This window comes from Lycium ferocissimum, chromosome 6, assembly GCF_029784015.1.
Source record: "Lycium ferocissimum isolate CSIRO_LF1 chromosome 6, AGI_CSIRO_Lferr_CH_V1, whole genome shotgun sequence".
NCBI lineage: Eukaryota > Viridiplantae > Streptophyta > Magnoliopsida > Solanales > Solanaceae > Lycium > Lycium ferocissimum.
Genome location: NC_081347.1, coordinates 10,850,389 through 10,872,773, shown reverse-complemented (window position 1 = coordinate 10,872,773; position 22,385 = coordinate 10,850,389). Strand labels below are relative to the sequence as shown.

General features: G+C 33.9%; 2 protein-coding genes across 2 annotated transcripts; one reads left to right on the top strand and one right to left on the bottom strand.

The window, feature by feature from the left end:
• The first annotated feature begins 1,742 nt into the window (after positions 1-1,742).
• On the top strand, positions 1,743-7,057 carry LOC132059306 (uncharacterized). Its single transcript, XM_059451883.1, has 5 exons — positions 1,743-2,167; positions 4,013-4,523; positions 4,709-4,910; positions 5,833-6,309; positions 6,419-7,057. Exons 1-5 carry the CDS (start codon positions 1,816-1,818, stop codon positions 6,845-6,847), a joined length of 1,971 nt encoding a protein of 656 aa, XP_059307866.1. The 5' UTR covers positions 1,743-1,815; the 3' UTR covers positions 6,848-7,057.
• Positions 7,058-7,289: 232 nt separating this feature from the next.
• Positions 7,290-19,146, bottom strand: LOC132059307 (O-fucosyltransferase 38). The gene is made up of 11 exons (XM_059451884.1): positions 18,858-19,146; positions 14,466-14,544; positions 13,970-14,037; positions 12,741-12,829; positions 12,311-12,488; positions 11,017-11,145; positions 10,530-10,666; positions 9,837-10,050; positions 9,546-9,730; positions 8,994-9,086; positions 7,290-7,740 (listed from the first exon to the last, which is right to left on the bottom strand). Exons 1-11 carry the CDS (start codon positions 19,041-19,043, stop codon positions 7,605-7,607), a joined length of 1,494 nt encoding a protein of 497 aa, XP_059307867.1. The 5' UTR covers positions 19,044-19,146; the 3' UTR covers positions 7,290-7,604.
• Between the last annotated feature and the right edge of the window lie 3,239 nt (positions 19,147-22,385).

Here is a 22,385-nt window from a genome sequence, read left to right as displayed (position 1 = left end):
GAGCATAAAAAAACACGATGTCCTTAATGAAGTAATTAATCCATTCGTTGAATTTTTGTTTTAAAAAGTAATGACCAAGAAAAATTCTAAGTGCTTAAGGAAGAAAACTACAGCCATGAACAGACGTGGTTGTTCCGATTGTTTGCATTAATCAATGGGTAGAATATGGAAACCGCACTATCGATCATGTAATAAAAAATAAGGCTAGTATTAAACCTTGTACGCGCCATGATTCACGAACCAAACTAATGGAGCCAGCAGCTTACAAATTAAAAACTACCTCCTCTATTTTAATACATTTGACACTTTACGTTTAACAAGATTCAAATTAATTGAACTTTACTTAATAGTATTGAAATGTTCTTTTGGTCATTCAATCATAAATGCAATACTTTCATCATTTCAAATTATCTTCTATTTTCATGGCTTTCAAGAATCGAGCATAGGCGGACGCAGAGTATTAAGACTGAATCTATCTGAACATCACTTCTGATATTGAGCATAAATTTTTGTGTGAAAAGCACTATAAGAAATAATATATATAAACCCATAACTTAAAAAATATAATAAATTCAGTGCTAAGATTTTTAAAAATTAAATGCATAAAGCCTAATTTCTGAATTAGTCTCTGCTTGAATAGACATGTGCGGCTAAATTTAAATTAATTTCGTAATGAGTTTCAATTTTTAGATGATCAATGGTTGGGCTAGAGGGCAGAAGATGATTCATCCATACCCCATTTATCAGAAAATTATACTGCATACATAAAATTAAGATTTTGTTTATGTATATATATAATGGATGATGAATTTCTTATTGGAAATACTACCTCCGCAGATAGTTAAAAAAAAAAAAAAATATCTTCTATTCTTATGGATTCCACATGCTTGCTTTGCTTGCATGATACTTTTTTTTTTTAAGGATGACGAAATTCCACGTTGTTGGATTTTTAATTCCATTTACTAGTTGCGGTTAACTTGAGGCGTCATCCATTTGACCAAAATGGACATTGGAAAAAGAATTAACAACTTCTTCATCCCATAGATATACTCAGTGAAATAATAAAAATTACGTACTTTTATTATATTTTAATCTTGTAATGGATTTGAATTTTGAAGTCACATGGTATCTTCCCCACAATACAATACTTAAAAACATTTTGAGTATTGTAAGAAAGTAGTACTAGTTATTTTCCTAAAGATGGTAAAATTATCTACATTTTTTGAAGAATCTCATGTTTGGTTCAATTTTGAAATTTTAATATGAAAAATAAAATAAGACTAGTGAATAAAAGAACATCATATGCAGTACCTCAATCCCAACTTCTTCGACACTTTTGCTCACGATAGATTACTTTGATCAATTTTTGAAGTTACATCAAACTATATTAATCCATTTTAATGTATTGAATTAAATTTTAGATATTCAAAGACATGAGATCTTTGTAAGATAATATACTTCTATATTAATCTATAAAAAAATAAAAAAAACAAAAAAAAAAACAAGAAAGGTATCATTTTCCTTAAACGAGAATTTAATTAATTAAACAATAAATGGTCAAAACTTTCGCACTAGCTGGAATCTAACAACAAATGGAAAATATCGACTAAATATTTTTTAGAATATCCCCTAGTTTATTTCCTCATCATTATCCCACTAATTGTAATTGACCGACACAAAGTGTACTCATAATTTCCCCTATAAATACCCTCACTTTCCATCATCTCAAACACACTTAATCATTCATCTTTATTCCCACCTCTAAAAGCTTGCCTCCTTTTTATTTTTCTCTCAGTTTTTCTTCTATTTGCTAAAATGGATTTTGAGCAGCTAGTTGTGCGAGAAACTCAAAGAATAGACCACAAAAATAACAAGTACACAGTTGGAACTAATACTACTTCTAGTGCTACTTCTTCAGTTGCTTCTCAAGAGGATTTGAGGACTAGAATTGAGTCGTTTCATATGCTAGAAAAGGGTAATAATATTTCTAAGAGTGACACAGCAGAAAAGAAACTTTCATGGCTACGTTCTCAAATAATTGGTGAAAATGTTGATTTTGAGACATCCTTTGGGAAACGTAGGCTTACTTATGCTGATCATACTGCCTCTGGGAGAAGCCTCCACTATATTGAAAATTATATCACTAAAAACGTCCTTCCTTTCTATGGTAAGTGTCCTTTTGATTGGCGAGTCTAACTAATATATGAGTACTTTTGATGATCGTATGAAAATTATGCAATCACATCTTTATTAAATAATTAAATGTAAATATCTTGCTATCATTAATTAGTAATCTAGTAAAAATGCATCTAATCTACTATCACAAATTATGTAGGAGTTCCATATCGGTGGTCTCCTTATGGTCTTGGGCAAATCCTTGCTTTTTGAGCTAACATTTAAGGTTTAGGCGACGTGTTTATTTCTTTGTCATGGTACCGAGATTCCATTTTTTATTTATTTAATATTGAACCCTCATATTATAATATCCACACTCTAATTGAATATGTGGTCATTTTGTATCCTTATATAATCTTGTACAATCCTAATATTTTGAACTAGTTTTGAGATTAAATATCAGCCTAAAGTCTATTTTCAATTAAAATATATTAATAATATAAAAAAGTTCTACTGATAATGTATATAACTTAATTGATACCGTGAGGAAATGATGTCCCTTGCGCTGCACTTCTTTCTTTTACTAGCACAACATAATACGCTTTATGCTTAGATGATTTATATTACTAGCACTTCTTCCGCATGATTCAAGCTGAAATTTTCTTGCCGACTTTATATATATATATATATATATATATATATATATATATATATATATATATATATATATATATATTTTTGGATGATGCTTTCTGCCGTACACAGTAAACGAAGCATAGTTGGTGGTTTTCAAGAATGATAAAAGAAAAAAATTTAATTAGTGTATTGTTGTGAGGAAAGAAGAGTAGATAATTAGTAGTTCTACAGGGACGAAGTTAGGATATCGCAAGGGGTCATCTGCATCATTTACAAATAATACTTCCTCCGGCCCATAATAAATGTCATTTTAGTCGAACACACGCATATTAAGAAAATAATAATGCAACGTAAAATTTATTAAATTCCCCTATATAATAAAAATAAATTATTTTTTCCTCGTGATTAGAGCATGCACGAGTAGTACTCCTTTTTTGACATTAGGAATTCAACAATGCCAAGTTACTATGTGTTTTTCCAATCATCATTTAGATGTTACTTTAACTTGTCGGGCTTTTGTCTAAGGGTAGAGTTGGAAAAAATTAGCCAATTTATGTCTTGGTTTCCAAGGTGGCACTTATTATGGGACGGAGGGAGTAATAATAATAATAATAATAACAATAATAATAATAATATATATATATATATATATATATATATATATATATATATATATATATATTATTAAATCAAAATTACTTTTATCTTTTTTATTTCTCATCCGGTGTTCGATACCTCCGATGGAGCCTGACTAATCCGGATTTGCATTGAAAAGTCCCACTTTGAGGATTAAAGCTTTCCTACTAAAGGTGATAACATACCCAGGGGAGTCTATTAATTCCCCTCGACTTCTTCATGCATTTATTTCTTTATAATGAAAATTTTGATTTCCTATTACAGTATACTAGTGACGGTTGGAGTTAACATATGATCACTATAATATCAAGATTTTTTTACATTATCTGTGTAATTTACCAATTACAGACTTACAGTATACTATTTGTACTTTAATTTCGGTATCAAATAAAAATTATTATAGTCTGCTAGTTACCTATTATTATAGATCACTTTAATATGATTTTTTATATTATCAATGTACTTTTACTTATTTACCTATACTTTGGTTTATGTGTCACACTAAGGTTGTTCTAGACTGCTAGCTACGTAATGTTATAGATCATTTTAACTTGGTAGTGTAAAAAACTTACACTGAGTTAAAACAGAGTTAAAACTCGCAACTCTTGCGTGGTTCATTGTACAGGCAATAGTCATACTAGTGACAGTTACGTGGGATACCAAACAACAAAAATAGCGCATGAGGCAGCAGCGTACGTGAAGAAATGCTTAGCTGGAGGAGAAGAAGATGCAATAATATTTTGTGGTTCTGGTTCTACTGCTGCCATTAAAAGGCTCCAAGAAGTCATGGCTATTTCTGTCCCTTCTACCCTTCGAGAAAAAGTCCTCTCTAAATGCTTCCGCAACGAGACCAAAGAAAGATGGGTAGTCTTTGTTGGACCTTATGAGCATCACTCTAACATCCTTTCTTGGAGACAAAGTTTAGCTGAGGTTGTGGAGATTGGTTTGGACGATAATGGCCTTGTGGACATGGAAGCCTTCAGGGTTCAGCTTGAGTTCTATAAGTCTACGAATAGGCCATTGTTGGGTTCGTTCTCAGCTTGTAGTAATGTTACTGGAACTTACTCTGATACAAGAGCCATCGCTCGCCTTCTTCACAAAAATGGAGCCTTTGCTTGCTTTGATTTCGCAGCAAGGTATGTAAAGTTCTATCAACTGACAATATAGGAAAGTAATTATTATGTACAACTAGATCACTTACTGATAGGTTGTCACAACTTGTTAGGGAATAAGACGTAGTTGTTATTGTACTGTTAGTGTATAATTTAAATTTGTTATTCTAATTTGTGTGTATTATTTTTCATTTGTTGTGATGTTGCAGTGCTCCATATGCAAAAATAGAGATGAGATCAGGAGAAATAGATGGTTACGATGCTGTTTTTATTAGCCCTCATAAATTTCTTGGAGGGCCAGGCACACCTGGAATCCTCGTAATGAACAAAGCACTCTATCGATTGAGGACTTCACCTCCATCAACTTGTGGGGGTGGTACTGTTGATTTTGTCAACCCCTTCAATGAAAAGGCAAGTTTTCTCTTTTTAATGGTATAATAATAATAATAATATATATAACGTCCTTTTCTTTCTTATTCATCATGATGTCGTTTTCACCTTTGCTTTATTTCTGTCAATTATGAAACTTCGTATCTGTTTAACGTTTCTTTGCTCAATTTATCCAAACGGCTTGATGGATGAATTTTGACTAACATTTAATATGTAAACGGCACATCGGGTTGTTGTCATTTTCCTTCTAAAAACAATAGATACTTGTGAAAGTTGATATAGGTACAGATAACCAGATTAAATAAGTAAACAAAGAATTTCAGACGGCAACATTATTGTACTTATTATAAATTTTTTGACTTGACTAAGATTTAGCGGCACCATGATATGAATTCCAACAACCAAACAGTAAACTGAATTAAGTGATCTCTTCTTCCCTTACCAACCTAGAATATTTAAAGGATATGTACGTTCTCATCGATCTCCTTCCTGTTACTTTCTAACTTTTTTATATTAATTTAGTTTTCTTTTCTACTTTTTTCAAAAAAGTTCATCAATATATGTTATGTCAATAATTAACTTTTTTGAACAGTATGCATGAGCCTTTCCTTTCAGTCACAAAAAACGATCTACACGTAATTAGGTAACACCATTTGATCCGGACTCCTGGAAGGGAAAACATGACACTATATATCAAATTAAACATCCGATCTATGTAATATGATATGCTGATACAAGTACAGTAAACCATATAAAGACATTTCTCTGGTCATATTAAAATAAATATTGGAGGCAAGAAATTATAAGTTCTGACTAGTTAAGAAATTTAACTGTTATTCTAAAAGTGTCTATCCTTCTCTGTTTTAATTTTCTTCAATCTTTCTGCTTGCCTCTCATGATAATTTAAAGCTAAAAGATTCTTGATATAAAATACAATTACCAGGACACACTCTATGTGGAGAACATAGAAGAAAGGGAGGATGCAGGAACACCACCTATCATCCAAAAAGTGAGAACAGCTCTAGCATTTTGGGTGAAAGAGTTCATAAGTCATAAAGTAATTGAAAGAATGGAGCACACCTACATTGAGCTTGCTCTACAAAGGCTTCTCCCAAACCCTAACATATGGATTTTGGGAAATGTAACAGCAAAGAGACAAGCTGTGCTTTCTTTTCTCATTTATACCACAACTTACTCTTCATCAAGTGATGCCAATGGTGAAGACAATGAGCTTTACTTATGGAGAGAGACTGGGAACAAGAAAGACAAGCCCCTTCACGGCCCTTTTGTCGCTAAGCTACTTAATGACCTATTTGGTATTCAAGCTAGAGGAGGGTGTGCATGTGCAGGACCCTATGGACATATCTTGCTCAAGGTTGATGAACCTCAATCTCTTGCCTTCAGAGATGCAATTGAGATGGTGAGTCTCCACATATGTAGTTCACTAATTATGTTTTGTACATTCTATCCATGTTGGTAGTAGAAATATTATTTGATAAGTCTAACATGAGTTGTCTTTGTCTTAACAGGGCTATAGTGGAGTGAAGCCTGGATGGACAAGGGTCAGTTTCCCCTACTACATGTCCAAGGAAGAATTTGAGTTCATTCTGGCAGCACTAGAATTCATTGCCATTTATGGGCAAAGGTTCCTTCCTATGTACCATTTTAACTGGAGGAGTGGTGCTTGGACTTTCAAGAAAAAAGCTTTCAAGGAAGCAATCTTAGGGAGAGATCACAATTGCAATTTTTGTGGCTCACCAATGAAGGGATTGAACCTAGATTGCCACGACACTAAAGAGAACAACCATGGAGAAGGCACCACAAAAGGAGGCCTCATTTGCAAGTATGTAAAGTACCTTGAGACAGCCAAGCGCATTGCTAGCCTCCTTCCCAAATTCCCACCTCAACGGTCCATACCTGAAGAAATAAACCCTAACCTTGTACCCTTTAGAGTCTGAAGATTGAAAATCACATCACTGAAATACTTTTGGAAAGAGAATGCTTGTTCTCATTCTCCAATATGATCGTGCAGTTGTCTAATCTTTGGTTGGGCAAATACAAGGGTTATTATATGTAATAAACTAGAAGGATAAGATGAGTATACTATATTTTGAATATTTCTTTTTTTCTTATGATTGTTATGAAATTCATGTTTAATCCATTAGAAATGGTATGTTCATTCTCACTGTTGAGAAAGATCACGTCGTTGTCTAACATTTAGTTGGTAAATTAAGGAGAATATGCATTAAACTAGGAACAAGAGACTGGAGCTAACACTCTCCTTTTTGTCTCTTTTGCATCTGCTTGATGCCTTTAGTGAACCATCTTACTTCATTGAAAAGAAAAAAGACTAGGAACTAGAAAGAGATAATGTTGAAGATTAAGGTACCCTAGAAGCAATTTACCAAGACATTAACAGTATTGCTCCTTAATTCCAATATACAATCATTTGTTTACAAATAAATAATGAAAAATGAATTGGTGGAAGAGGGACTGAGGAGTGGGCGAAAGATGGACAAGAGAGAGTCATAATGCATATGTACCAAGATACTTCATCACTAGTCTAGTATAAAAAAAACAAAACTTAGCTATATTGGCCAACAAAACAGAGAAACTGAAGCTGAATAAGATGGTAACAAAAATATGATTTCAGACATTTAGATGATTGAGAACAAGAGAGACCTGCTGGCTGCAAGCATACAAGAAGTACCCCCTTTATTTTCTTGCTCTGGTTCTAGAACTGCATATACACTCTGGATATGGATTTTGGAAAAATTGCTCTTCCAGTCTTGACCTTGCTCGACCTTTGACTCCCGGGGGAGCACCAGCTCTTTTTCTTGGAGCACCTTGCCTATAAATTGCAATATGTTTATGATTTAATTAAAAGTCTGGAATTTATCAGTTATCAAGCAAACTTCAACATGGTTGTAATTGTTGAAAGCTTTATAATTCCCTCTAAAACAGTTTACAATCACTTGTTGTTTACTAGTTATATAAGTTCCTGGAAACAGGTTGAAAAGCCTTTAAAACAAGAATTTTTTTAAATAAGTAGTTGAATGCGAAGAGCATGTAGAATGACAAGAATATAGTGAAATACTTAGAACAATGGGTTAATTATCGTTAGCTTTGGTATATATCTCTAACACCATCTTGCATGTCTAACCCAGATTTATGGAATCAGAATGACGGAGCTAGGAATTATGTTAGGGTGTTCAATTTACCAGAATTTGAATTAAAATACAATATTTAGAATGACTTTTAAAAAAAAAATTATTTGAAATAAGATTGTCCAAACCAAAATTCCTTTTTTTAGAACAATGGGTTAATTATCTTTCAAAAAAATTTAAAAAACCCTTAATCCCTTGGGAAAACATCGAAAACAAGTTGTGACAGGGTGTTCAAAATACAATATCTCTAACACCATCTTGCATGTCTAATTTTCCCAGATTTCACTGGCTTGGTAGGCTGTTGCTCCACCCCTGGGCTTTAGACATGTACTGAAGATTTACTTATTTATTTTTGGCTTTTCTTGTTGCTTTTTTTTTTTTTTTCTCTCGACTATATTTTAAGGAGCTCACTCTGAGGTTCAACAGGTGAAGAGCGGACTTGGGATGAGAGATAAGCTCAACAAAATAAGAAAGAGGGTTTGAAGTAGAGAGAGCAAGCTCCACAGACTGACATGCTGGCATAAAGCTGGAGTTAGTAGCTCGATCGATCACGACAAGAGAGAAGTCCAAAGCAATAAAATAAATATAATAATAAACACTGACCAGAATGCAAAGAAAATGATTATGAGAAAGGACCTATACATGAGGGAATGAACTTACCGAATTTACCAGCTCATACTATGTGAAAGAATCTAAAGTTTCCTTTTTTTTTGGGTGGGAGGTTATATATCTCCAACGTAAAATTATTTTTCAACCAGGAACCTAGTAGTAGCAGTTAATGCCAGAGTAATCTCCCTTGGTTCAGTTCCTGCCAGTTTTACTCCTAGAGCTCTCATTGTTGCACCCAAGTAAGAGAGACAGAGAGAATAAGCTTTCAACAGAAACAATTACGTGAGCAAGTGCAAGCAATAATGTATCCATTGCATATGTATATCACCTGTTCTTATGCAAATGCCTGACAAGACGTGAAAATGATTGTCCATCAAGCTGACCAGCTTCCAGCTTATCAAATATTTCAACTAGACCTTTCCTGCATGATTTAGCAGATAATTATGCTGCTATTAATATGTAGATAAAGAGGACAAGGCCACAAAACTTAATCTAACTTGCGCAATTTTAAACGTCCTAAGGACTTCTATATGACTCTTCCCTACAAGAATACTTCCGAACAAAACTTCTAACATGTCAGTCACGGTGGGGCCAACTTTGATGTTATCATAACACTTCTTCATTTGTCGGTGACCTTTCAGCTATTCTCTTTGTGAAGCATTAAAATATGAAGGACAGTTGATTTGTGCCTTAAATGAATGCAATGGTAACACCTCAAAAGAAAAATCCAAGCTTAGCACTGATAAAAGACAACTTGAAAAATCACCCTTAAAATTGATAAAATCAAGCTAAAATTTTACTTGCAAACGGCAAACCACACACACTGAAATTCTGTACCATCCAGAAGCAATTGCAAAATTTTTGTTAATTGCTTGAGTACCTGTCCGGAGTGATCGTTTTCCAGTGGCCTAAGAATCTGCGGTGCCCCTCAACTGCTCTTGCCATATTACCTGAGTGTGATGGAATGAAAACATCGCTCTCTACAGAGATTAGATAATCGAGTGCTGCAGTTTGTGAGGCATGATTGGCAAACCCTCTCAGTTCTTCTGGCGTTGCCAGCATTTCCTGCCATAAATAAGACATTTGGTGTGATAGGTAAAATACAAAATTGTTTGAAAGAAATCAACTTCGACTTGCAAGACAGCCAGAATGATTAGGTGTAGGTACAAACCTTGAAAACAACATTTGGAAAGCGAGATGTGAGCTCTGAGAGGTGAGCGCTACCACCATAAATTTCTCCAGCAGCAATATAAATTAATGTTGACGGAGGATAACCAAGAGCCTGAAGAAATAATCCAACCTCCTTTGGAGTGAGAGGGCAGAAACCGCCAATTCTCTGTTCGGTTGAGTTGATAACCTTAATCTTCCAATGATTCGTATTCTCTCTGGTCATGGATGAGTAACATTAAATATTACACAACATATTATGTGTCACTCTAAAGATCCTTGCTAGAAACCATGATATCAGATGAAATTGGAGCAGTTGCTTTGATGATAAATAAAATACATAGATAACAATTTGACATGCACAGTATAGTATGGTATTTCACAGGGCCTCTGTGTATGAGTAAGTTGTACAGAAGAAGGGATTCTGAAGTTCAGAACTCAATTTGAAGGCTCTAAATATCAGCCTCTACATATAAACTTGTGATCAAAGAATATTAGGCCGTTCCTAAATAACAAGCACAACATGAATGAGAATTGAGACACAATAATTTGTCATTGGGCTCAGAAAAATAAATAGATCGAAGAAAGGTGGTTTAGCCCTTCTTTATGAAGATAATACAGTGAGCATAAGTCAAGGCTTATATATAGCAAAATAATGACAAAATATGATAGTAATGATGAGAGATATATATATAACCTCATCACCCGAAGTTCCTCCGCTTCTGCATCAGTAAGACCGTAAGTACAACCCGTAAAAGACAGCATGTCCTTCTCATATCTCAAATGGAGTGCAACGTATCTTTTTGCTCTGGTTCGCAGCTTCTCCACGAGCTTCTGTAGTATCATCATCATGTATTAAGAAACCCTAATTAATGAGGAACTCTAGTTGGGGACTTTTAAATGAAATCCAAAAATAAAAGGATGTAGATGAACTTGTATTGCATAAACTGACATGGGAATCCTACACCTAATAGTACAACATATTTATTTCATAATTTGAATGCCATTCATAAACAAGGAAACTTGGACAACAGAACATTTAGTGAAAATGCCAGAGCCAACAAAAGAGATTCGTGTAGTCTGACTATCCAAAAGGGAAGCTTAAAACTCCATAAGTGTTCCTGGTGTTACCAGAACTACAAGTCACAAATTTGTAACCAAGTTTCTGAGATGATGGTTCTAACCTTCCCAAGTCTCTCAATAGGAGGACAGAAGCGGAGAGCATTATACAGAACACGACATCTTAATCTCTGAATATCAAGAGGCAGTTCATTGTTCGCAAGGCGAGAATCAGATTTAGCGACATGAATTACCTGCAATTAATATGCGATAAGCCAAGTTTTAGTTTCAGACATATAATTTGCTAGAGAAGACAAGAAAATATTGGCATCAAGTCCCCTGAACAAAAGGAAATAGAAATAGAGAGTCGTTTTTTATAATGGATTCTATTGATAATATCAACATCATAAACTGATTAAAGTTAATAAACTGATAAATTAAATCCCCTTCAGGATTTCATAATTTTGGGATTAAATGTTATCTCTAACATCTTAGAGTAGCTAACAAATTTAGAAGGTCTTTAGTAACTGACTATTGAAAAGAAAGTTACATTATCGTGGCTAAAAAATTTCAAATTGTCAATTGTAGCCTTCCATGTACAACGAGGCTTCGAACTGATTAATGTTTGCAACTTTTTGGTAGTAATGCATCCATTGGTTAGCACCAGCTTGAGTCAAGCATTGGCAGTGAGAATAACACTTGAAGCTTGTTTTAGTTTTCTGCTAATAATAATGAGTGAAGATGTCCCTTATTTTTCGTCGAATCAAATAACATAACGGATGTTATTTATCATATGTATTTTTTGAAACTGGTAACTTTGTATTCCTCAGCATTAAGGGTATGCTGGCCACATCCAAAAGTTGATTACACAGAGAAAAAAAAAAAAAGTAATTACAGAGCTCCTAGGAAGTCTACTATCTGTACATCATCTAAGCCTTGTTCTTTACACCAAAAACCTAAAGATACTATACAATTCCATTTAATCTTCTGAATGGAATTAAATTTATCTTCAAAAATTCTGCCATTCCTTTCCTTCCAAACAGTCCACCAGATACACTCTGGGACTGTTCACCACCACGTTATTTATAATACTATTTACAGCTTCCATATATAAGTCAGAGGGTTTACTGTGTAAATGTTGTTTGAAAAGAGAGACTATCTTACTCAGCACAACATGAAAAACATTTTGAAACTATTAACATGTCGAGCATACAGATAAATAATACAATTCAACTAGAGAACACATTATCATAATAAGTTTGCCAAAGGCACCATGTTCCATGGTCGTCCATTTAAATATTGGGACAGCAAGTAAGGGAAACAAGGTAGCAATAACTTCTTTCTTTAAGGTCCATCGCAACAGAAAGGTTAAGATAATCAACCTTAAAAAAGAAGGGGGTCGGAAGAAGATTTACATGCCTGATGCTCCTTCCACAATTGAGTCATTTCTTCATAGTAACCCACTCCTGACCATGACGTAAAGTGCTTCCTAGCCCGAGGTAAAGATTCTATTTCTTTGGGAAGCTCTTTAATAATCCTGAGGTCTCCTCGTAATGTTTTGATGAAATGGTTCTCATCAAATATATCTGAAAATGTACTGTACATTAGCCCATTAGAACAAACAAGAGTAAGTATGTTTAGATAAAGTGAAAATTATAAAATTAAAAAAAAAAAAAAAAAAAGGGGGGGGGGGGGGGGGGGGGGGGGGGTAAAGATTAAAGCACATTCTACCAGAAAAAAAAGAAAAAGCCACACACAGTCTCGAGCAATACAGTATATATAAACTCATTTTTGAAAGATGACAAGCCATGTGAAGTTGTAAGAGATAAAGTACAGAACAAAATATGACCTTGAATCTTGCCAGAATGAACGCTTGTCCAGTTGAGGAATTACCAAAGTTGCATTCATCACATGTGCCACTGCCACCATGTCAGCTATCTGTAAGTAAAAAGAAGTGAAATGACAAATTAAGACCGAAGGGGAAAGTACTTCATAAACTTATGGACGTACTTGCTTAAAGAAAAGGCATGACCAGAATGACATTTCAATAATGAGATGTGGCTACATCCAACAACATAAATGATTCATAAGTCAGCACTTCAGAAGTCATGGCATAATCATTTTATCAACGAAAAACCAAATTAGCAAAACTTAGAATCTTACTAAACACTAGCTCTTACTAATTCAGTTATGACTACATCTTTACTAAAGAGTAAATCTTATATCATTTCCAGCTGTACTTCTCCAATAAAAACTAGATTCTCTTACCAATCAAGCCACCCTTTCTCTTATCTTTTATTCAGCCATTTTGCCTAAAACAAATATAGACTTTATTTTCTATGATACCACAGAAACTGGAATGTTTATTTAACTTTCCATGAATGGAGAAGGAGATCAAGCTTATAAAATTGGGCGAGGTCAATCTTAACCACTAGACATGGTCCACACCTGCCATTTCTCTCCAAGACTATGCTTCAGCTTGCAATCATGCTTCATTCTGTTCTTACTGGGAACGACGTTTTAGGTCTTTTAGAAATCTAATTCCCATCTCACATGACATGTTATGATTATTTTATGTGATAAAAAATATAAATGAGAAACGTGCTTTTCTGTATCCCAAATATGTCTAAAATTTAAAGAATCATCAAAATGCTAGTGGATCAATTATCTATTTCCTTGAAGCAACACAACTTCGTATGAGACTGTTTTTTCTGTTAGCCTCCACTCTATGAATGCTACTCCTTAACATAGATTTCAAAACAGCATATAGACTTTAAGGACCCACTTAGATTTGTTTTACTTGAATATCTATTTCTAAGCTGAAGGATTTAAAATGGCTCATCTTCAATCATGTCAACTTGTTAAATGATACCCCAGGAATATGCAAGTAGAATTGTATACAAGTAACTACATGCCCACTAGCATTTCCAAGTTTGAGCTGATTCAAATGTTTAGCTCGTCTAACCGTAGCACGATTAGAAGAAAGCAATTCTGTTGAAGTTTGTGGTTTAAAAACAAGAATGATTATGTAACATACAGAAAATGGAAATTAGAAATATAAAGAAAGAACGAACATACACCCGTCCTCATTTGATTTAATCCACCATTACTTTTTACAGTCAAGTAGCGATTCCATCCCAGAGCAGCTGGACAAGAAGGATAAATACTGCATAAGACTTTTTGCGTAAAAACAAAAGGTTCATATTGTGCATGAGTTGGTACATGTCAAAGAGATTGAGAGAGAGAAAACAGCAAAGGCATGATTCTTTTTTTTTTTTTTTTTTTTTTTTTTAAAGGCTGAGAATGCGTTGTTTCAGCCGTAAACCAACACAGGCATGAACAGATAGAACCATAAGAGAAGATAAAAAGAAAATAGTTTTAAGTATAACAATGCATACCCTCCACCCCCACCCAAAAAGAAAAGAATCTAAAAAATGAGATCTTGAGAAAATTCAGTATTTCCTTTGTACAACATAAAAAGGCATTAGTGCTCCCAAAAAGGCAATGGGGATACTATTTCCATATTAACTAGCAGGTAGCAGAAGAAGCAAAAGCTATATTCATAGAGTTTAACCTTTGTATTTTGCAGTTGGCTTGACGCATGCATGCAAACCATGGCTCTGTGAAGCTTCCAAGACAAAATTGTCTTCATTCTGCAAAAGTAAAAAGGAGACATTCTCACTAACAAGAGTCAATCAGTTCAACGTTTCCTAGAATCGGTCACTGATGCAAGCAAGACAGCAAAACACTACTGACACAACTATTAGCATTTCTTCCAAACTTACCAGACAAGTTACACCATGGACACATGAAAAGTATTCCTTTATGATTCCAATTTAATTTTATGTCAAAAACATGGACCCCTGAGGTTGTCATGTATTTTCATTTAGATACCTCAATTCATGGTGTTCATCCATAAACCTAGGAATTCTTTACTCTTAAGGTTTGTCATGGTGAAAAATCAAAGAGATTTAAGCGGGGAAGACAGAGAAAATAAGAGAGATTAGAAGAAAGGAAAAAAGAAGAAGTATAATGGAAATAGCCACCTGCCGTCCTTTAATTCATTGTTTTGCCACATCAGCAGCATGTAAACACCACGTGCTATAAGTTTTGTTAGAAATCATCAGTGAGGTGTTCAATAGGCATATTTTAGACCTTTTGTAAGTGTCTAATAGGTAACGGCTTCAGTTGAGATATCGAAATGGATATATGTGATAACTTTAAGGGGTTGTTTATGTATTTGACCTTAATTTTTATCTGTTATACAAGAGCAGAATGCATGTGGAAACTAATTAAACATCATTTCTTAGAACTAAAAAATATATATACTTGAAATATCTAGATACTACAGTGCTAATGAATCCTGAAAAGAAATTTCTCAGCAACAATACCAGCATAAAGAAAAATCATACGAAATGGAAGAGAGAAATAAAACCAAACGTGATATAAACAAAGTAGGCGTTTGGAAAAATCTCTAGTGTTGATCTTTTGAACATATGTTGTCGTTGTTGTTGTTGTTGTTGCGTTTGGACAATATATGGTTGAAGCTGAGAGGAAAGAGGCTCATGGCCGGAATTGCCTTCTGAATTCTTTCATCTTCATTAAGATCCATGGTTTCCTGTACAACTTCTAATCCCAAAATTTTATTCAAACATTCAGTGTCCTAGCCTCTAGATTCCCTCCTTCAGCTAAACTCCACTCTCTTAGCTTGCCATTCAACCGTCTGAGCTTTTTTGCCATAAGGAAATTTGGTCTACCCTGGACGCCTAAGGAAGACCACCAAGATGCTACCCTGTCCTTGAATCTGTCAATGCTCAGCCACCAATTCTTGAACATTAAATATGATTTTTACGTCCAAACAATCTCATTAGAGTGTTAGTGTTGAAAGATATATTGACTTAAAGCTTTTGGGAAAACAAAACATTGGCAGGTAGTCAATGTGTGATTCTTAGATACTTGTGAGATACTTCAAACCCCCCCCCCCCCCCCCCAAAAAATGTAAAATGGGGGTTCAATGGCTCCAAGAAATTTAGTAACACTTTGGTCTAAATATTGTGTTGCTATGACTCCTTCCATCCAAGAAAGTGGTTACATGAAATCTCCACAGAGAACCTATGGTCCTGCACAAATTCCCCTATTTCCCTGGATGCAGCTACTTCTCACCGCATTTCTTCTTTCAAATTTACAATGGGGCCATAAACTCCAGTCATGTGCCATGAAAAATTTTGCACCTGAGAATCAAATTTGCATGTGACGGTACCCCAAGAGAATAACCTTACAAGATCACTCCATAGAAAGGGTTCACACAAGTGTTTCCCAACACTCACTCTCTTACAAAATACCCCTAACCTTACAAGATATATGGTTCACACAAGTGACTCACTCTTGAAGAAGATCAGAGAGAGAAGCTCTTATTGGTGTGTTCTTCAAATGAGAAGAAACTTATCTATTTATAGCAAAAGACCCAGTGTACTCCAAGCTTGCTACCATTTTCTATGATAGTCAAATTATCATTCAAACTTGCCCCCTAAGTTCAGATCAAGATGTATCAAATAAGGACAAAATGGGATGGATTATAAAGAATCATTTCATCTGTGAAACCATTGCTGACGGAAAAGTCTATGTTTAAAAGATCAACACTAGAGACAATCATTCTTCATAAATGTCAATCAAGTTATAGTTGACATGCCATTTATGAGGCTTAGTGAAATGTCAACAGGGCTGTCTCTAGTGTTGATCTTTTGAACAGACTTTTGGCATGAAAGACGCTAAACTAGTGAGCACCTTTCTTGCTGTTCATTTTAAGTTATCAGTTGCTCACTCCCTGCGGTAAGAGGAAGAAGAAAGGTATGTGGCACAGGCCAAAGTGGAGATTTGTAATGTGGCCATATCTTTTGGCTTTAGTGGGGTCCATCCCATTATAGGCATAAACCTATTTGCTTACATGAACTTGGCTAGCAGATAGTTGAACTTGGGGACCAAGTTTGAAGTATGTGGTTAGATAATTTTACCATGACATTTTGACATGACATCATCACTCTTGTTGCAAGCTTGGAGGTCAAGGGTTTTTTGCTATAAATAGATAAGTTTCTTCTCATTTGAAGAACACACCAATTTCAAGAGCTTCTCTAGTCTCTTGTCTGCGTCACCCTTTTTAGAGTATTTTATAAGAGAGAGAGAGAGAGAGTGTGTGTTGGGGAACACTTGTGTGAACCCTTTCTTTGGAGTGATCTTGTGAGGTTATTCTTTCGGGGTATTTGGGATTAATTAGAGTATTTACTCTAATTTCGTACTCTCTTTTGTGCTCTTATTGGTATAGTGAAATTGCTCCTCTCCGCTTGTGGATTAAGTCACATTGACCGAACTACGTTAAATTTGTGACTCCTTTATTTGCTTTACTTTCCATTATTACTGTCTTTGTTATTGTCATTGTAATGCTACTTGGCTAAATTCCACACTAACCGGGTTTACGATCCTATATATTGATCAACCCCCCACCCCCCCCCCCACCTTCCAAATCATGCTGTCCCACAAAACCAAGATACTTCCCCTACTACCACTAGCCTCCAGACACCCAAATTTAGTTCATATATTAACTCATATCTGTTTCACATACCTCTGCATATCCCCTTTAAATTTAAATTTTTGTAGTCAATAGATATCTGTCTTCCATTTTTCAATTAATTAATACAGAAAAACATTAAAAAGAAAATCTCAATTAACAGCTTCACTGCAGTTCTTTTAGCCCTTCAATGAATCCCTAAGATTCCATGGTATGATGTTTACCTTTATTGATAACAATTGCAGACAGATTTCTCCTTAATCCTAGCACTGGTCTCTACAAAGTTCATACTGAACTGCAGGTTATATACCTCCAAACTCCCTTTTCTTCTTTTCAGCATAGAAACTAATTTAAAAGTTGCTTCCTTGCTCTTCTCTTGCCTACGCATATCAACTTTAAAAAAAAGGTGACAATGATTCCTCCTCACACCCCTGGAAATTGACTTCATAAGTCTTGCTCATCTTTAATAAATTTCCAAGAAACCACAATGATGCATCCATCTCTGCCTCAAGAAATTAAGAGTCCAAAGGTTCTACTTCATCCATTGACCTGTTTCTTGCTCTTGTTCATTTTTTAGTCATGATAATGGTATAGAAATAAAACAGAAAAGAAATGTAAGTGACAGGAGGAGAGTTTTCTCCCTATTATGAGGAGTTGAGAGAATTGTGAAGTAGATTGAGAGACCTATGAGAAAATATTAGAGAATATACACTTTGCATAGCTATTAAAGGCAGCCCGGTGCACTAAGCTCCCGCTATGCGCGGGGTCCAGGGAACGGCCGGACCACAAGGGTCTATTTTACGCAGCCTTACCTTACATTTCTGCAACAGGCTGTTTCCACGGCTTGAACCCGCGACCTCCAGGTCACATGGTAGCAACTTTGACAGTTACGCCAAGGCTCCGCTTCCAGCAACTTTACCCTTTGCATAGCTATTCTCTTCAGTTATTCATTTGGCTAAATAGATTGGGATGTATTCTCTCTTTATACACCTCTGATATAATAAATTTTGCTCCTCCTTGCACATGAATGCATACATATTATGCCGAACCACCTAAATCATTGTGCCTCTATTTCTATTATTATTATTATTATTATTATTATTATTATTATTATTATTATTATTATTATTATTATTATCATATTTTGTTTTCCAGTTTCAACCAAAGGTACATATTTAGCTCCAAGATGCTGACCACCCTAAATTCTCATTAAAGTTATAACTTATCCTGAAACTTTCTAGGCCAAAATACAAAAGATCAGCACAAACCACCAAATTCACAAACACCCATCATTAAATTATGCAAAATAAACAAAACAGAACATTAAAGAACACAAAAAAATAAGAACTTCTCACAATATTCAACAGAGAAATAAATAAACAAATAAATAAGTAAAATAACAACCTGTTTGGATTCAGGTTCCTTCTTCTCCAATACTAAAACAGGCTTTTTCTCCTCTTCTGCAATATCTTTAGTATACAAAAAAAATACAAACATTGAAAAAACAAAAAGGAGAAATATGTATATAGTGCTTGAGAAATGAGATGTTCTTCTTGTTGTTCTATACTGATTATGGCTTCTATTCGCCATTGGTTCTAAAAAAAAAAAATTTTTAAAGAACTGTGTTTCTATATCCCTAGGCTCATAAATGGCTACAAAAATTTGTTGCTTCAAAGTATTAAATTTTGTGAGAATTTTTTGGTTTGGTTTTGGATTTAGATTTTTAGTGTTCATAGTGTAAAGACAAGATCATAGGATTCTTTAAATTTGAGAAAATTACATTTTCACCCCTTATATTATAGATAATTCTTATATGGTCCGGATCTCTTACACTTGGTCTGTCTCAGTTCCTTTTTCTTTCCAAAATCATGGCACTGTGACAAGAAATAGATATTGCATGTTATGTGAATTCATTATCTAATATATCAAATTAAAAATGTAATTTGCAAAAATACTCAAGTAGGATTATATATGGAAAAAAAAAAAAAATGGAAAAGGGTCAAATTGCCCTTCAATTATGTGAAATTAAACAAAAATACCCTCCGTTAATAGTTTGATTTAAAAATGTCCCTATTATTACTTAATTGGGTCAAAGTTTTGATGTCCCTAATGTCCTCTACTGCTATATTCCTAAGATCATCAATGGCTACAAAGTTTTACAATTTCTGTTGCTTCAAAGAAATTCACTTATTTTCTATTACCCAAACGAACATGAGAAAATAAGTAGAAATTCACTTATTTTTCAAGAACACATTTTCCAAAAAAATATTTTCCTCCATACCGAACACACCCTCAGTGTTGATAGTTTGAAGACAAGATCAGAGGATTCTTTAAATTTGAGAAAATTGTATTTTTCACCCTCTATATTTTAGATAATACATAGATGGACCGGATATTTACACCTGGTATATTTCAGTTCTTTTTTTTGTTTCCAAAATCATGGCAGTGTGGCACTTTTTTTTTTTTGGTACATCAAAATCATGGTACTGTAACACGAAATTGATATTGCATGTTTTACGAATTCATAATCTAATATGTTGAATTAAAAATGAAATTTGCAAATATACTCAAGTAGGATAAATATATATATGTAAAAAAAAAAGTGGAAAAGGGTCAACATGTCTTTTGTTAATAGTTTGATCCAAAAATGTCCATATTATTACTTAATTGTGTCAAGAATGCGTTTTTTCTAACAAACATATTGTTTTCCAAAAATATAGCAAAAATGTCTTCTAGTTGATTTTTGGTTCAAAAATGCCCTTGAACGGTTAGAAATAGCATAAAAATGCCCTAATGTTAGCAAACTAGCTCAGCTATGCCCTTGTCTCATTAATGGACTTCTAGGTCTCGTGTAACCCCTTTTAAAACTTATATTTGGCGAGAGAGACTCCACCTTTAAAAAATGTTATTCACTTTTTTTTTTTTTTGTATATTTTGTTTTCTCTTTTAATAGAAAGATGTGTTTTTTGTTCTTGCTTTCTTTCCCATAGAAAGTCGGAGTATATATGTGTTATTTATGATAAAGTGGATAAATTTTCATAGAATATTTGGATTCAAATCTCAGTAAAAAAATGTTGATTTCTTTCCATCTATTTATCGACTTTTATAAGTACGTAATTATTTGATAGTATATGTTTAAATGGAAGGTAACACATGTTCATGAAATAGTTTCATTTACTTTTTTGTTATGATTCTAAAGACGTTTAAAGCTTATATCATTTTGTGAAGAGTCTTGACTTTCTTTTTGTTCACACTTCACACGAACTATCCTTCATCTTCTTCCTGTACTAATTGTAGTAGAGGTATTACTTATTAGTATTGACCCTACAATTCGAATTATAACCTCTTAACTATTAAATTGTTCTGTGTGGATTATGGAGAGATTTTGAATAGATAATACTCTAAGGGGTCGTTTGGTGTGAAGGATAAACAAAAATAGTCTCGGGATAAAATTTTAATGGTTCCTTATTCCATGTTTGGTTGGAATAAAAATCCGGAATAACTAATCCCGGGATTAGTTATCCCGGGATTGTAGCCTTATTTTATCCCACCTTGAGGGTGGAATAACTAATCCCGGGATTAGTTATCCCGGGATAAGTTGTTTCCCGAGCTATGAGTAAGTGTTACATTATAGGATGAGCAGTGGTATACATATCAAACAAAACAAAAGAAAATTTTAAAATATTTTAATGTATTTCATGGTCAATTTGGACAATAGTTATAATTAGTCTAACTTTTAACTGTTTAAACCGCACGGATTGAAATGGTCTGAGCTAACAAATAGTGGTTTAGTAACCCGTCCAAACTTGAATGCGTTTGACGAATTATATTTTTACATGCTAATTTTTCTATCCTTCACTAACCTTCACTAACAACATAAGGAGGAGGAATCAGGGGAAATGAAAAGGTAAGAGAAGATAGAACTGATGATGTGATGTTCACTTAAAACCCCTCTATTAAAAGGTATATACTTTTCTCGACATTATGTATCCTTTATGTATTTGGTTAAATAGTTATAGAGGAAACTGTTGCACTTGAAGTCTTGCACCATTTCTAAGCTACCAAGTGCCCAATTTTCTACATGTGAAACTCTCTTATCTACTGCAAAAACAAATTTAGTAGCTAACACAAATGGCCCCCCACATTGCAACGTAACTTTTATTTTCAATCTTTATGCATTATGCAAGAGAGTGAATAACTTATATATAGTAACTCAACTATAGCAAATTATCTATCAAAGTCTTTGTTTTATAGCAACAAAGTCATTCAAGTTAGACTAGTTTTCTCATAACCCAAGGTCACTCAAGTTAGACTAGTTTTCTCACAAAGTCTCTATAGCCAAAAAAACTAAAGAGATAATTACATAAACCTCCCCTCAAGTTTGACTTTGTAACACTTACTTCCTTTGTGGTTTAAGATATTATGCTAACCTTTTTTATTTTAATTTTCTTTATAACAATTCAATTAACCTAATTATTCTCAATATAAAAACTTATTATTTAACGAATATGTATAATATATTCTTTTATTTAATTAACTTTGTAAACATCTTTTTTTCAAGAAAAATCATTTTCATCTTCTACGTCAAAAATGTACGTTTGAAGTTTATTGGATTAGGCTTCTCTCCATTTTTCATTGTCTCAATTTTCCAAGTTCTTACTTGGATAGATTGAGTACACATGTTCCATTTTAAGATAAATGGTCTAAATTTAATTAACTTAAGCAAGGTCTTAATCACGGTTAGGATAATTAATATTCCATAAAGTTTCTAAAAAAAAACTTGATAATCCCACAATTGTAGTTGCACATTTATCTCATCCACAAATATATTAAGAAATTAAACTCTCTTCCCAAATCTATCTTCATTTTCCAAAAACCTCCCAGTTCTACCCCTTGCCTATGTATTTCATAATGTTAGGAAAATTTCAAGTA

Excerpts from the sequence above, each read along its gene's own strand:
- LOC132059306 (XM_059451883.1), top strand. The coding sequence starts at position 1,816 with ATGGATTTTGAGCAGCTAGTTGTGCGAGAAACTCAAAGAATAGACCAC. Across the intron at positions 2,168-4,012 it reads AAACGTCCTTCCTTTCTATG|GCAATAGTCATACTAGTGAC; the intron begins GTAAGTGTCCTT and ends TTCATTGTACAG. Across the intron at positions 4,911-5,832 it reads TCAACCCCTTCAATGAAAAG|GACACACTCTATGTGGAGAA; the intron begins GCAAGTTTTCTC and ends TACAATTACCAG.
- LOC132059307 (XM_059451884.1), bottom strand. The coding sequence starts at position 19,043 with ATGGCGAATAGAAGCCATAATCAGTATAGAACAACAAGAAGAACATCT. Across the intron at positions 9,731-9,836 it reads TTCCAAATGTTGTTTTCAAG|GAAATGCTGGCAACGCCAGA; the intron begins GTTTGTACCTAC and ends TATTTATGGCAG. Across the intron at positions 9,087-9,545 it reads AAAACGATCACTCCGGACAG|GAAAGGTCTAGTTGAAATAT; the intron begins GTACTCAAGCAA and ends TAAATCATGCAG.